The sequence below is a fragment of the Taudactylus pleione genome, unplaced genomic scaffold (genome assembly GCF_031769625.1).
Source record: "Taudactylus pleione unplaced genomic scaffold, aTauple2 ptg000393l, whole genome shotgun sequence".
In the NCBI taxonomy this organism is placed as follows: Eukaryota; Metazoa; Chordata; class Amphibia; order Anura; family Myobatrachidae; genus Taudactylus; species Taudactylus pleione.
The window spans coordinates 925,699-941,715 of NW_028284794.1; the positions used below are offsets into that span (position 1 = coordinate 925,699).

The window sequence follows — 16,017 nt, forward strand, 5'->3', positions numbered from 1 at the left end:
CCAGGAGAGTCTAAGTGGGGTAAGCCGCTGGGTGATGATTTCCCTCAGTTTCTCAAAGATGTTGTCGGCGGTGTGCCTCTTACTGAAACTGGTGATACACAGCGTAGCCTGCCTTGGAACAAGCAGGCGTTTCTGAGATGATGCTGCTGTTGTTGCTGCGTAAGGTGATACATCTACCCAGTGGGCTGTCACAGTCATATAGTCCTTAGTCTGCCCGGTTCCACTTGTCCACATGTCCATGGTTAAGTGGACATTGGGTACAACCGAATTTTTCAGGACACTGAGGACATTTTTTCTGACGTTTCTGTACAGTCTCGGTATCGGCTGCCTAGTGAAGTGGAACTAGACGGGATTTGGAACCGGGGACACACTACCTCCATCAATTGTTTAAATCCCACTGCACAAATGGCAGATACAGGATGCACATCTAACACCAACATAGCAGTCAAGGCCTCAGTTATACGTTTTGCTTCAGGATGACTGCTGTCGTACTTCATCCTCCTTGCTAAGGACTGTTGGAGGGTCAATTGTTTAGTAAAAGTAGTGGTGTTCCTACTTCCTCTCTGGGATGATGAACGACTCCCAGCAGCAGCAACAGCAGCAGCGGCAGCAGTAGGCATAGCAATGCAGGATCCTCCGGAGGAATCCCGGATAGGAGAGTCAGTCATGCCAGTGACATGGCCTGCAGGACTACTTCCGATCCTGACTAAGGAGGAAATTGATGAGGAGGGAGTTGACGGTGTGGTTTGCAGGTGCTTGGATACAACAGGAAAAAGGGATTTAGGTGTCCCTGGACTGCTTAAGGTCTTAGCCAAAGTTTCTGAACTTGACAGTAACTTTTTATGAACGCGCTGCAGGTGATGTATATGGGAGGAAGTTCCTAGGTGGTTAATGGCTCTACTCCTACATATTTCGCCTTTACATATGGTACATATGGCAAGACAGTTGTTGTCCGGATTTGGATAGAAATATTGTCAGACCAGAGGTGGAATGTTTGGTCTTCTGCCCAGGCATGAACAAGATGGGCTTTCACATCCCATGGACAACAACTGTCTCCCCCGGAGCCTGATTTAAACAAACCACATCACCATCAGAATCCTCCTCGCCAGCTTCCTTCTCAGCACCAGCTACACCAGTATCCTCATCCTGTTGTACTTCAACAGTGACATCTTCAATTTGCATATCAGCAAGTGGACTGTGGGTGCTCCGATCAGCACTTGCAGGGGGCGTGCAAATGGTGGAAAGAGCCACCTCTTCCCGTCCAGTGCTGGGAAGGTCAGGCATCGCAACCGCCACCACACTTGGACTCTCCTTGGGGATTTGTGATATCTTCTTAGAAAGCACAGTTCTTCGCTGTGCTTTTGCCAGCTTAACTTGTTTGATTTTTTTAGCGGGAGGAGGGCTTCCATTGTCATGTGAAGCTGAACCACTAGTCATGAACATAGGGAAAGACCTTAGCCGTTCATTGCCACTCCGTGTCGTAAATAGCATATTGGCAAGTTTACGTTTCTCTTCAGATGTTTTAAATGTTTTTTTTAAAGGTCATTTTCCTGAACTTTGCCATTTGTGATTGTATGTGCCCTCTACTATGACATTGGGCATCGGCCTTGGCAGACGACGTTGATGGCATGTTATCGTCTATGTCATGACTAGTGGCAGCATCTTCAGCACTAGGAGGAAGTGGTTCTTGATCTTTCCCTATTTTATTTTTATCGGAGAAAGTTTGGTCCTTCATTTATGTTATATTGATATATACGTGCGGCTAAGGCGCACACAAACAGAGAAAATTATTTTTTATTTTGTTGGAGACTAGTGCACTTTGTGGTTTACACAACCCTTTAAGAAATGAGCCAGCCGGCTATTTACTTATGGGACACAGGCGCACGCTTGGCACTGCTCCTTTGTTGATGCACGTGCAGCTACAGCCCACACAATTCACAAAGACAGAAAAAAAGGAAGAATTTTTTATTCTTTGTGGAGCGCACTTTGAGGGTTACACCACCCTTTAACAGACAGACGCACGCTTGTCGTTGCTGCTTTGAGGATGCAGGTGCAGCTACAGCCCACACAATTCACAAAGACAGAAAAAAAAAGAGATTTTAAAATTTTTTGTGGAGCGCACTTTGAGGGTTACACCACCCTTTAACGGACAAGCCAGCCGACCCTTTACTTATGGGACACAGGTGCACGCTTGGCGCTGCTCCTTTGTTGATGCACGTGCAGCCACAGTGCACACAAGTCGCAAACACAGAAAATATATATTTATTTGGTTTGGAGTGCACTTTGGGGGTAACAGCACCCTTTAACGGTCAAGCCAGCTGGCCCTTTACCTATGACACAGGCGCACGCTTGGCGCTACTATGTTGATGCACGTGCGGCTACTGCGAACACAATTCACAAACACAAAAAAATATATATTTTTATTTTTTTTGGAGTGCACTTTGGGAGTTACAGCACCCTTTAACGGCCAAGCCTGCCGGCCCTTTACCTATGACACAGGTGCACGCTTGGCGCTTCTTTGTTGATGCACGTGCGGCTACTGCGCACACAATTCACAAACACAAAAAAATATATATATATTTTTTTTTGGAGTGAACTTTGGGGGTTACAGCACCCTTTAACGGTCAAGCCAGCTGGTCCTTTACCTTTGACACAGGCGCACGCTTGGCGCTACTTTGTTGATGCACGTGCTGCTACTGCGCACACAATTCACAAACACAAAAAAATATATATATATTTTTTTTTTGGAGTGCACTTTGGGGGTTACAGCACCCTTTAACGGTCAAGCCAGCCGGCCCTTTACCTATGACACATGCGCACGGATGGCGCTACTTTGTTGATGCACGTGCGGCTACTGCACAAACAATTCACAAACACAAAAAAATATATTTTTTGGAGTGCACTTTGGGGGTTATAGCACCCTTTAACGGTTAAGCCAGCTGGCCCTTTACTTATGACACAGGCGCACACTTGGTGCTACTTTGTTGATGCACGTGTGGATACTGCGCACACAATTCACAAACACAAAAAAATATATATATATATTTTTTTTGGAGTGCACTTTGGGGGTTACAGCACCCTTTAACGGTCAAGCCAGCCGGTCCTTTACCTTTGACACATGCGCACGGATGGCGCTACTTTGTTGATGCACGTGCGGCTACTGCGCACACAGTTCACAAACACAAAAAAATATATTTTTTGGAGTGCACTTTGGGGGTTATAGCACCCTTTAACGGTTAAGCCTGCTGGCCCTTTACTTATGACACAGGCGCACACTTGGTGCTACTTTGTTGATGCACGTGTGGCTACTGCGCACACAATTCCCAAACACAAAAAAATATATATATATTTTTTTTTGGAGTGCACTTTGGGGGTTACAGCACCCCTTAATGGACAAGCCATCTGTCCCTTTACTTATGGGACACAGGTGCACGCTTGGCGCTGCTCCTTTGTTGATGCACGTGCAGCCACCGTGCACACAATTCACAAACACAGAAAATATTATTTTATTTGGTTTGGAGTGCACTTTGGGGGTTACAGCACCCTTTAACGGTCAAGCCAGCCGGCCCTTTACTTATGACACAGGCGCCCGCTTGGCACTACTTTGTTGATGCAATTGCGACTACTGCGCACACAATTCACAAACACAAAAAAATATATATTTTTTGGAGTGCACTTTGGGGGTTATAGCACCCTTTAACGGTCAAGCCAGCTGGCCCTTTACCTATGACACAGGCGCACGCTTTGCGCTACTTTGTTGATGCACGTGCGGCTACTGTGCACACAATTAACAAACACAAAAAATATATATTTTTATTTTTTTTGGAGTGCTCTTTGGGGGTTACAGCACCCTTTAACAGACAAGCCAGCTGGCCCTTAACTTATAGGACAAAGGCGCACCCTTGGCGCTACTCCTTTGTTGATGCACGTGCAGCCACCGTGCACACAATTCACAAACACAGAAAATATTATTTTATTTGGTTTGGAGTGCACTTTGGGGGTTACAGCACCCTTTAACGGTCAAGCCAGCCGGCCCTTTGCTTATGACACAGGCGCACGCTTGGCGCTACTTTGTTTATGCACGTGCGGCTACTGCGCACACAATTCACAAACACAGAAAAAATATTTATTTTTTGCACTTGGGGGGAGCACCCCTGATGGACAGAGCACCCCCTGGACAACACTACAGCACCCCTTTAGGACTGGGACACTGCACAGGACTTTGGAGTGGACACAGCCCCTGTGGACAACTGACTGCACAACACTGTCCATCCAGCCCCTATGGACTTTGGAGGAGTGGACACAGCCCATATGGACAACAGCAGCACAGCACGACACTACACTGCACTACACTACACTACACTACACAGCCAAGCCAGCCCTAACTCCCACCCTCCCTCTTCACTGTCCACAGCCGAGTGAGAAAATGGCACCGACGTGGGTACCTTATATAGAATCCAAAACACACGAGACCCGGAAGGTGCAATGATGACGTTTTGCCTCTATTTCAGATCCGGGTCAGGCGGGAAAAGTTGAGCCTGACTCGGATCGGCCTCAGATCGAGCGGGCTTGGGGGGGTTCAGATTTCAGAAATCCGAACCCGCTCACCCCTAGAGTGAACGCACCCTAGCGAGAATGTCTGAATCAGGTCCACAGTTTTCTGTGATGACCACTTAGCATTCTGCTCCCTGTATGGACCCCCTTAGCATACAGAACACATTAGTGATTCCTTAGCATATAACTTTTGTTATTATCCCTTAGCACACAGCTCCCCATGGTGACTCCTTAGCACACAGCTCCCCATGGTGACTCCTTAGTACACAGAGGGTAATACACATCAAGATGGTGACCCCTTAGCATACTGCACCTTGTGGTGATACTACAGCATATAGCTCCCTAAGTTTACCCTTAGCATACAGTGCCCCATGGTGACCATTTATCATACAACTCCTCTTGTTGATACTTACCACACATTTTTCCATGGTGATCACTTAGCGTACATCTCTATGTGTTGACTACTATGTGTTACTCCATGGTAATCCCTTAACATATATCATGTTGTGGTGACCCCTTAGCAATTCACTGTGGTAACACCTTAGATTTAATCTCCAAATACCCAATAGTGACAAGTTAGCATATAGCTCATTGCTGTGACCACTTAGCATAGCTCCCAGTGGTGACCCCTTAGCATACAGCTCATTGCTGTGACCACTTAGCATAGCTACCAGTGGTGATCCCTTAGCATACAGCTCATTGTTGTGACCAATTAGTATAGCTCCCAGTGGTGACCCCTTAGCATACAGTTCATCATAAACCTACTTATGGTGACTCCTTAGCATACAGCTCCCAGAAGAAACCCATTAGCATACAGCTGTCTATGGTGACCCTTAGCATACAGTTCCACATTTTGACCACTTAGCAAACATCACATTGTGGTGCCCTTTTAGCAGACAGATCCACATGGTGAACAATTATTATAGATCTTGCCATGGTGACCCCTTAGCAAATCAATTCCCTGTGGTCACCTCTTAGCATACAGCTCCCCATGGTGACTCCTTAGTACACAGTGGGTAATAGTATCAACATGGTGACCCCTTAGTATACAGCTCCTCAAGGTGACCATATAGCATAGAGCTCCCTATGTTGACCCTTAGTATACAGCTCCCCATGGTGACCCTTAGCATATAGCTCCCCATGGTGACCCCTTAGCATACAGCTCCCCATGGTGACCCCTTAGCATACAGCTCTCTGTAGTGACCCCTTAGCATACAGCTCCCCATGTTGATCATTTAGCATACAGCTCCCCATGGTGACCATTTAGCATACAGCTCTCCATGGTGACCCCTTAGCATACAGCTCCCCATGGTGACCATTTAGCATACAGCTCTCCATGGTGACCCCTTAGCATACAGCTCCCCATGGGGACCCTTATCATACAGCTCCTCATGGTGACCCCTTAGCATACAGTTCTCTGTAGTTACCCCTCTGCATACAGCTCCCCATGGTGACCCCTTAGCATACAGCTCCCCATGGTGACCCTTTAGCATACAGCTCCCATGGTGACCCCATAGCATACAGCTCCCCATGGTGACCCCTTAGCATACAGCTCCCCTTGTTGACCGCTTATATACAACTCCACATGGTGATGCTTTAGCATGCTGAGTTGAGGTGCTGAGTTTGTAAATATTATTTATTTAGTGAAATTGTAAAATTGTATTTTTAGATATATAAGGAGTTTCCCGAGTGCAGGGAGTAGGCATGTGCTGGTTGGATTATCTAGATGGGATGTAGTTTGTTTGCCGGCAGATGCGATGCCAGTTGTTGAAATACTGGCATCAAAATCCTGACCTGTGACTAAACATAGGTGTCCAAATTCCAATGCCAGTTTAGATACCGACACCAGAATCCCAACAGACGTCATCCCGATCATAACTATATCGGGGCGCCTTAGCTGTTAGCCATGGGGGAGGGTTAGATTTAGGCACCAGGGGGTGGTTATGGTTACGCTTTGGGTGGGGAGGGTAGTATTAGGCACCACGGGGAGGTTAGCATTAGGCACTAAGGGGGGACAGTTAAGATTAGGCACTAAGGGGGAGGGTTTGTTTTAGGCACTAACAGGGAGGGTTAGGGTACAGGGTGTGGAGGGTTAGGCTTAGGGTGCAAGGAGGAAGGGTTTAGGGGGAGAAGGGGGGAGGTTTAGCATACTTACCTGACCCTTGTAGGGATACCAAGAATTGGAATGCTGCTGTCGGCATTTTGACAGGAGGCATTCCGACTGCCGGTATTTCATACCCAACCCATCAAGACATTTAGGTGCACATCCAATGCATTCCTGCAAATTACATTCCTGCTGGAATACACACAATAGGGGTAAATTTACTAAAACGAGAGCTTTTAGAACTGAGTTTTAGAAGAGATGTTGCCCATAGCAACCTATCAGATTCCAGCTATTATCTTCTAGAAGGTGCTAGTTAAATGTTAAGTAGAATCTGATTGGTTGCTATGGGTAACATCTCTTCTAATACTCTCACTTTAGTAAATGTACCCCATACAGTGAATGCAGCTTAAATAACCTGTGCAGCTTCATGAAACTGTCAGGGGTGGCATGTGAGGCCCCCAACATCCATGAGATTGTCCTTCACTGATTAATGTTTTCTTACCCTCTGATCTAAGTAAATACATGTCAGAGGCACACTGATAGTGCACTATATAACAGAGCATCTTACAGAATGAATACAATGTCATAAAATAACCCTCCCATGATCTAAAAACCCTTTATAATGCTATTTCAATGTAAAAACTGTGGATATTCATTAGTGATAATAACAAAATAATTTATGGAATATTCTTTGTCTCATACTCTCTTTACAGCCTCTGAAATGTATCCTGAATTCACAACCCTTCAGTTTGAGCCATAGGGAGCACAGAAGACTCTGTCATCCTCAACTGCTCGTACTCCCTCCCACCAGTCAGAGACCCTATGTGGATTGGAATCTACTGGAGAGTCAGCAACAGAAGTGATGTGTATGCCTACCACCCCTCCAAAGAGATGGTTCATCCCAGCTACAGAGGAAGGACAGAGCTGAGAGGACTGGCTGATTTCCATATAAAGGGGGTTCGAGAAACAGACTACGCTACATATTACTGCTTCCTGGTGCTCAAATTCTGTGATGGGCTCAACAATATCAGCTCAGTAATCCAATATGGGAGCCAGACATCACTGAACACAGGTAAAATCAGAACTATTGATATAGAGTTACGTAGAAAGTAACTGATACAGGGCCAGATTCAGCAAGGTACGCAGTTGCTAATACGCATGCAATCGGATGATTGTTGCGCTCTATGCATGCATCGCAGTGCGTGAACTAGCTGTTGCGATCAGGAATGTGTTTGCAGAGGCCACGCAGACCCATAGCAGAGTGATTGACAGGAAGTGCAATTTGACAGGGAGATGAGCAATAGAATAAAGTGCTCATAATAGAATATTTCTAGGGCCATAACAGAGCTTATTTGCCCTGTGCTGCCCCCAATTCTTAGTATATGATGTTGCGCAAAGTGGGTCGAGCCGCCAGCACATAGTAGTGCATTAGTGCCAGAAGCTTCTTGAAGATGCTCCAGGCAGCTGTACACACAGCATGGTGCCTGACAGTAGCTTCGAAAATACACTATGGGTGGCACTGCTGCAGTGATACTAGCTGCAGGGTGCCATTCCGGCCACCTTGCAAGCCTGAAGCAAAGGCAATGGAGCAGTGACTGCGGCACCCACAGAGCCCAGCACCAGTCGCACACCCCTAGTTACTGCTCTCGATATTCCAATTTGAAACTAAGGGAGAGATGTTTTAAACCTTCTAAAGAGAAAAAGTCTTGAAGTTGCTCATAGCAACCAATCAGATCCTACATGTCTGTCAAGTTTGGCTTAGGGAAATCCCCTACTGAGGGGGTGGAAGCGGAGGTCCCGGGTTGAGGAAGGAATCGGAGATGTGGGGCTTGTATATAAGATCTCCTCATCCACGAATATCAAACGTTGGTGAGACCTGTCTAAAGGCGCAGAGTCTAACCAACTGTGAGGTGTTCACCAGTGACCCCTCCAAGTGGGATATGGGTTTAAGCTGCACCCAGCAGGATGATCGTGGCCCTTTGGACAGGTGTTTGACACCGTGGGAATAGAGACAATAAAACACTGGCCCAAGAGATATACTTCTAAAAAGAAATACCTTTGCACAGGAGTTGGCACTTGTACTGGTACATAGGCAAGATGTTCGGACGCACTGTTGCCCAAAGAGTTGGCACTTGTATCGTACACAGGCAAGATGTTCGGACGCACTATTGCAATAGGAGTTGGTACTTGTATCGCACACGGGCAAGATGTTCCGACGCACTGTTGCACAAGGAGTTGGTACTTGTATCGCACACAGGCAAGATGTTCGGACACACTATTGCACTAGGAGTTGGCACTTGAGACTCAAGGATATCACATAAGGAGCCTGGAATGAGGTAACAGCAAGTATACACAAGGTAGCGGCAACATTGCACCGGCAACTTCCTGCTGTCTGGGGGCTGGCTAAATACCATGAGGTAGCAGGTCATTGGTGTACAGCGTCAGCTAACCATCACCATGCTACCATTGGGTTAATAGCAGTCAGGTGACCAGACTGTCAGGGCTGCGTCCATGACAGCACTCGAGGAACTAAATCACAACACAGCTCATGGATGTCTACGTGGTTCTTAGTTAATACTCAGTGCGTCCCTCTCAACTGCACCTGACGTCTCACCACTCGAGGGATCAGGAGAAGCCGGCGCTGGCGTGAGTAAAAGCCGATCCTAGGACGCAACCTGACAATTTCATTGTTTAGTATATACTACATAAATGAAATCTAAAAGCTATTGGATGCTATTTGCAATTTCTCACCTTGTGCACTTTAGGAAGATTGATACATCTCCCACTAATTCACAAAAGTGAAAAATAGCAGTGATCTGAACTGATAATTGATCATCTTACAGTATATACTATATATACACTACCAGTCAATAGTTTTAGAACACCCCCATTTTTCTATTTACGCAGTTTAATGTCTAATTTTGTTTTAGAAAATATAATCCTAATACATTTTTGACTCATCCAAGTAGCCGCCTTTTGCAGATGTAATCACTGAACACACTTATGGCGTTCTTTATACAATGGAAATCAAATATCTTTTGGGAAGTTCTTGCCAATACTGCTGCAGACAGTTCCACAAATGTGTTGGACTTGTAGGCTGCTTTCCCTTCTGCTCAGTTCATCCCAAATCAACTGAATGGGGTGTAAATCTGGAGACTGACTGTGCCATTCCATGATTGGAAGCCTACCATTGTGTTCTTTTTCTCAAAGGTTCTGTAGTTGTGACATAGCCTGAATGTATGTTTTGGGTTGTTATCTTACTGTAGGATGAACCCTTGACCAACCATGCATAGAGCAGAAAGCATTACACGGCGCTGCAAAATGCGCTCTATCCTTTTTGGTTCAGGTTGTCAGTCACTTTTTGAAAATTTGCCGACTTGGTATCTCTGAAAAAAGACCTTCATCCTTCCTCTTTCCCTATGTTTGAAAACACAGGCATTTATATACTAAGTGGCAGCTAGTAAAAACCAATGCTTCCCAGTCTGTTTAAGCCCAAAATATAATAAAGCATTGCTTTTAATAGTAAATAAACCCCAAACACTGATAAACCATCCTTTAGCCTACTCAACATTATACAAAATTCCTGCGTGATGGACCAAAGATTGCACATTTTGATTCTTCGGCCCATAAGACCTTCTTCAAGTTTTTAGTAGGCCAGTGAAGAAGCTTAATGGCCAAGCCTCTCATTCATTACTGCAGAACAGCTGCAAGTTCCTAACCCATTACTTGTTCCCCGAAAAAGGCCTCTTTTATGACTCTGAATTTTTCAGTTTTTAATAACGTAAACTTGTTTTTAAAAAATTCTAGCAATTTACCTCTTACGTTTGTACCATTTCAGGCTGTTTTCAAGACTTGAATTACTTAACTTTCAATAAGAACTGAAAACATTGGGGGTGTTGTAGCACTATTGACCAGTAGTGTACAACTTACAGAACTATTGAGTCCCTCCACCAGAGTAGAAGCCAACATTCCTTTCACATGAGATAAATACATATATCTTAAGATGGTGTCATTGTAGCCTATCAGAGAATTTAATGGAAGAGAGGTTTGTATGATTCTTACCCAGTAATGGTTATATGACCAATACCCCTCCCAGTGTTTGTCTGATAACTAATAACTCCCGGTGTTGATCTGATAAAGCAGTAGTTTTTATTCACCACAACTCAGTGCCTACTACACAGCAAATGTCAGGTCTTCACAACAGCAGGTTACCAATATCTTATTTATAAAATTAATTGGTCTGTTTGTTTGTTTGTCTGTCCGGTTATGCATTCAGACACCCCTGCACTGATTGGGATTAAACCAATGCAAGGTGGTCCAGTTGGATCCTGGCCAGGTTTTAGGGTCCTGGCCAGACCCTCCGTTAGTATTTGCTGGGCAGAACTGCAGAACTTTGACCCAGGGATCTTGTTCTGAGTCTCACACTGGATGGATTAGTAGGAAAACTTCACAGAGTGGTAACATTGAATCCCAGAAGACATATTTTGGGGTTGAGGTTCTGGTTGGACCTACTGTTGGTGTATGTTGGGCAAAACTTTGACCCAGGAAGCCAGCTATGGGCTTTCCACTGGGTGGATTTGGATGACATCACATAATTTGAACAAAAACTTCACAGAATAGTAACATTAGATCTTAGAAGACATACTAGGGGGGTGAGGTCCCATTCAGATCTCCCATTGGTGTACTCTGGGCAGAAGGGATGCTGGGCAGAACTTTGACCAAGGAAGCCTGTTCTGGGCCTACTTCTTAATGTATTTGAATGAAAACTTCAAAGAAGGGTGGCAGTTGGTCTGGGATGCCTAATGGAGTGGTTGAGATTCCAGTCAAATGTCAAGATAGAGTGCTCCGGGCAGAACTTTGACCCAGGGAGCCTGTTCTGGGCCTTCCACTGGATGGATTTGGACAACATCACATAATTGAATGAATACTTCACAGAGTGGTAACACTGGATTCGAAAAGACATACTAGGGGATTGAGGTCCCATTCAGACCTCCCATTGGTGTACGCGGGGCTGAACTTTGATCCAGGGAGCCTTTTCTGAGTCTTATACTACATGAATATTGATGAAAACTTCACAGAGTGGTAATAATGGATCACAGAAGACATAATAGGGGGTTGAGGTCCCAGTTGGACATCCTGTAGGTGTACACTGGTCATTTTTGACCCAGAAAGCCTGTTCTTGGCCCTCTACTAGATAAAAAAATTCACAGAGGGGTAGAAATTGTCCCTGTTGACCTACTGCCTGTCAACCTTCAGTACCTGTCGACAGTGTTACTAGTTGACATTTAGTGTGTCGACCTTCAGACCCTGTTGACCATCAGTCCCTGTCAACCTTCAGTACCTGTCAACCTTCAGACCCTGTTGACCTTCAGTCTCTGTCAACCTACTGCCTGTTTATCTCTTCCATTTTCTACCCAAACATTGTCTATCTAGACAATGTAGACCTAATGACCAGATACCTATATCACTTACACCCAATGACATTTAACCAGAATATTGCTAGACAAAGCTACTGCAGTAGTTCCCAATCTTTCTCAGATTGCTACACCCTAGATTCTCATGGCACTCCTATGGCAAAAGTTCCCCCACATTTATATGCCCATCAAACCCCTCACATACCCTCAGACCTCCTTAATGACCCTATATGATGCCCATCAGACACTTCACATGCCCTCAGACCTCCTTAATGACACTTTATGATGCCAATAAGATACTTCATGTGTTTCTAATAATGCTCATTAGACTTCTCCCTCCTTCATGCCTCTTATAAAAGCCAACAGATAATTACAATTGCTGAAACAGTTGTGATTACTGAGGAGCCCACTTTGGACCCCGTGTGTCATTATAGACTATATCATGACATTGAACTGTAATAAAAAAATATTCTCTAGAAAGTAGAAACTGTCATGAACTAAGTCAGAGACCCCAGTACCAGACACCTCCACTTGCCTGACAGAAGTATGAGCTGGTGTGCTGGGAGATCTCAGCGGCATGCCAGCGACAGCAGATCCCGCTGTTTTGAACTACTGACCATCACCAGCCAGACCAGCAGCAAGTCTGAGTGCTGTTCTTTGCTCTCCCACTGGCCGTGTCCTGCTTCACTCCACAGGCAGCCATACTACAGTGTCCCACGTGGATTATTTCCCACCGGCTCCTGCTGCTGGGTGCAGCCATATTGTTCCTAATCAGATGAATAACTCACAGCCAATGAAATCCCAGTATGCCATCACCTGACTCCATTACCCAATCCTGGCTAGCCCAGGGTATTAAAGGAAGTTCCCAGAACTGTGCAAGTTGCCACTGCAATGTTGTCTTCAGCCTAGCCTGAGCTTCTGTAGAAACTCTCTGCAGATTCCTATCTTGCTGAACCGCTGGCTGCAGTTGCTATCCAGTTCCATTCTGGTAATCTCATCTGGTCCCATTCCGGTGTATCCAGTCCAGTTCCATTCGGGTGTATCCAGTCCAGTCCCATCTCAGTGAACCCAGTCCTTTTTCTTCCCAGTATCCAGTCCAGTCCTATTCTGGTGCTTCCAGTCCAGTCCAATTACCGTCTATCCTGTCTGGTCCTATCCCAGAGAATCCTATCTGGTTCCATTCCAGTCATACAGCTACATCCAGAATGTTCTCATTACCTCAACCACAGTATAGGGAAACACAAGCAGGGTACCATGACCTGCACATCTGGAACAGCCAAGCCCAAATCCCCTTGCAGGGATCACTGGTGAAACCACCGGCATGTTAGATTCCGCAGACTTGGGTCTCAGTCAACTTCCCAGATACTGGTCATCGTTCAGCCCATTAGTTCTCAGTCCATGAGTCAAAACTACATCAAACCTCACAGTTTCACTATCCACACTCCTGAACCCTCGCCTACCAGTGACTACGGCTTGGATTCACAAACAAATCACACAACTGTGACAGAAACTAAATTCTATAATAATATTAAGCTGGAAATACAATGTGTTGTCATAAGTTGCTTCCTTCTGAAATATGGTGACTTAGTAGGTCATTTTTGACACATAGAATTGAAGGAGCCCTATGCAACATCTTCTTAGTTGGTGATACATCAATGTATGCTAGTGTGTAGTTTTGTATGAAAGTGGGTCTGTGGAACAAGATGATGAGATTTGAATGTGATGATAGGAAAATATGTTGAGAGTGATTGCATTCCGGTGCTTCCTAGTTCTGGAGACCAGTGCAAAAAGTAGAGTGCATTTTGCAGAGCAAGAAGTGGCAGAGACTGCAATTGTAAACAACTTTCTATGTCTTTGAAAGGTTTTTCCAACCATTTTTGTTATGAAAAATCGGTGATGAAAAGTTGGGCAAATTGGCTCAAATTTTATTTCTGGTGTTTACCTACACCTTTAATTTTAATAGAACCTGGGCTTATAATTGAAAGTCTATAAACTGATCAATCATCACTAAAATTGTTAAAAATACAAATTTAGAATATTGGGGGAAGTCTTAACTCTTTGCCTGGTGTACTCGTGCCAGAAGCAACCATGCTAAGCTGGACTTTCCCTGAAATGTTGCATTGGGGACTGTTGGATGGTAATCTGTGGGCTCCACAGACACTGATGGTTTTGCTTTGGCCTCCTCCCTAAGCCCCACCCTGGCCAAAGTCAAGGATCACCCACCAGAAGTTGCAGGAAGACAATCTTCCTGCAGACTGAGCTCAGGGCAGCCTTAGGTGGCTCATAAGATGGAAAGATTTCTGTCCAACCAGCCAACTAGTTGATTGGTTGGAATGAAAATCTGGTAAGGTATGAAAGCAGATGACAATTAGCAATTTGCTTCCAAACACTGGAAAATGGACAAAAACTGTTGTTTGAACAAATTGTTTAGATCAAATATTTAACAAACTTGTCTGAATGACCATTTTCATTTGTTTTCTGGCATTTAGGAGCAAATTGCTGATCATAATTTACTCCCATACTTTACCAGATTTTCATTCCAACCAATCAACTAGTTGGCTGGTTGGACAGATAATCTTTAGATGTGTGGCTATCTTTAGGCTGATTGGTGATCTTAACAAGATTGTCCACAGTGTAATCTCCTTGTTGCAGCTGCACCTTCCCCCAGTCTCTCCATCATCTTCCAGGAAGTACAGCAGCAGAGATAGGTGATCCTCCAGAATTCCAGCCCCTACTGCTGGCTGTGTAGTTCTGCAAGAAGTAGTTTTATACAGTTTAAAAATAAACTTCACAGTGATATATTTAAATTGCCAATGTTCAAAACATAAGTGGAGTCTATTAACTTGGGTTAATATGTTTGTGTGACATACTGAATAATGCCTGTTCCCTAACTACTGTTTCCTTCTCTTATTTACAGATCAAACTCCGACTAACTCATCTCACCTTACAAAATTTGTACCAATTGCCATTTATGTTGGGATCAAATTCTTCATTCTCATTTTACTGTTAGTAGTGGCTTTAATCTACATAAAGATAAAGTAATGATACAAAACCGTATATAATCTAATATATGGTATAAACTGATTTGTCTTCAAATAATGTAAATGCAGGTTGAGTCTCCCAAATATTCCAAAATATGAAATATTCTGAAATACACATTTTTTTTAATCATGACTGAGATAGTAGAACCTTTGCTTTCTGATGGTTCAATGTACGCAAACTTTGTTTGATGCACAAACTTATTGAAAATATTGTATAAAATTACCTGCAGGTTGTGTGTACAAGGTGTATATAAAACATAAATGCATTCTGCATTTAGATTTGGGTCCCGTTCCCAAGATATCACATTATGTTGTGCAAATATTCCAAAATATGGAATATTCCAATATCCAAAATACCCTTGGTCCCAAGCATTTTGGATATAGTAGATTCAACCTGTAAGAAATTACTGTATATTTTTGCTGTCCTCTTACTAAGTTGTAAACAATATAGCTGCTCACTGTTGTTTGCCAATGACTGCTCTAGGATGGTTTATAAAATTTAAATTTTCAAGCAACTAATGTTAGTTAGAGGCCAGTTTAATAAACCTTCCTTGAAAGATGTCCTGCAGTAGACAATGGTGAGAAGTAGTGGTCAGAGATGACCTGCAGTAGACAGATGTGAGAAGTGGTGGTCAGAGATGACCTGCAGTAGACAATGGTCAGAAGTGGTGTTCAGAGATGACCTGCAGTAGACAGTGGTGAGAAGTGGTGTTCAGAGATGACCTGCAGTAGACAGTGGTGAGAAGTGGTGTTCAAAAATGACCTGCAGTAGACAGTGGTGAGTAGTGGTGTTCAGAGATGACCTACAGTATACAGTGGTGAGAAGTGGTGGTCAGAGATGACCTGAAGTAGACAGTGGTGAGAAGTGGTGTTCAGAGATGACCTGCAGTAGACAGTGATGAGA

General features: G+C 44.3%; 1 protein-coding gene across 1 annotated transcript in view; it reads left to right on the top strand.

Moving 5' to 3' along the window:
• LOC148506832 (uncharacterized) overlaps nucleotides 1-16,017 on the top strand; it is an 84,025-nt gene that overhangs the window by 60,601 nt on the left and 7,407 nt on the right. The window contains exons 6-7 of the mRNA XM_088446081.1: nucleotides 979-992; nucleotides 7,419-7,767. Coding sequence (XP_088302207.1) covers nucleotides 979-992; nucleotides 7,419-7,767 — 363 coding nt within the window. The remainder of the gene's footprint in view (nucleotides 1-978; nucleotides 993-7,418; nucleotides 7,768-16,017) is intronic.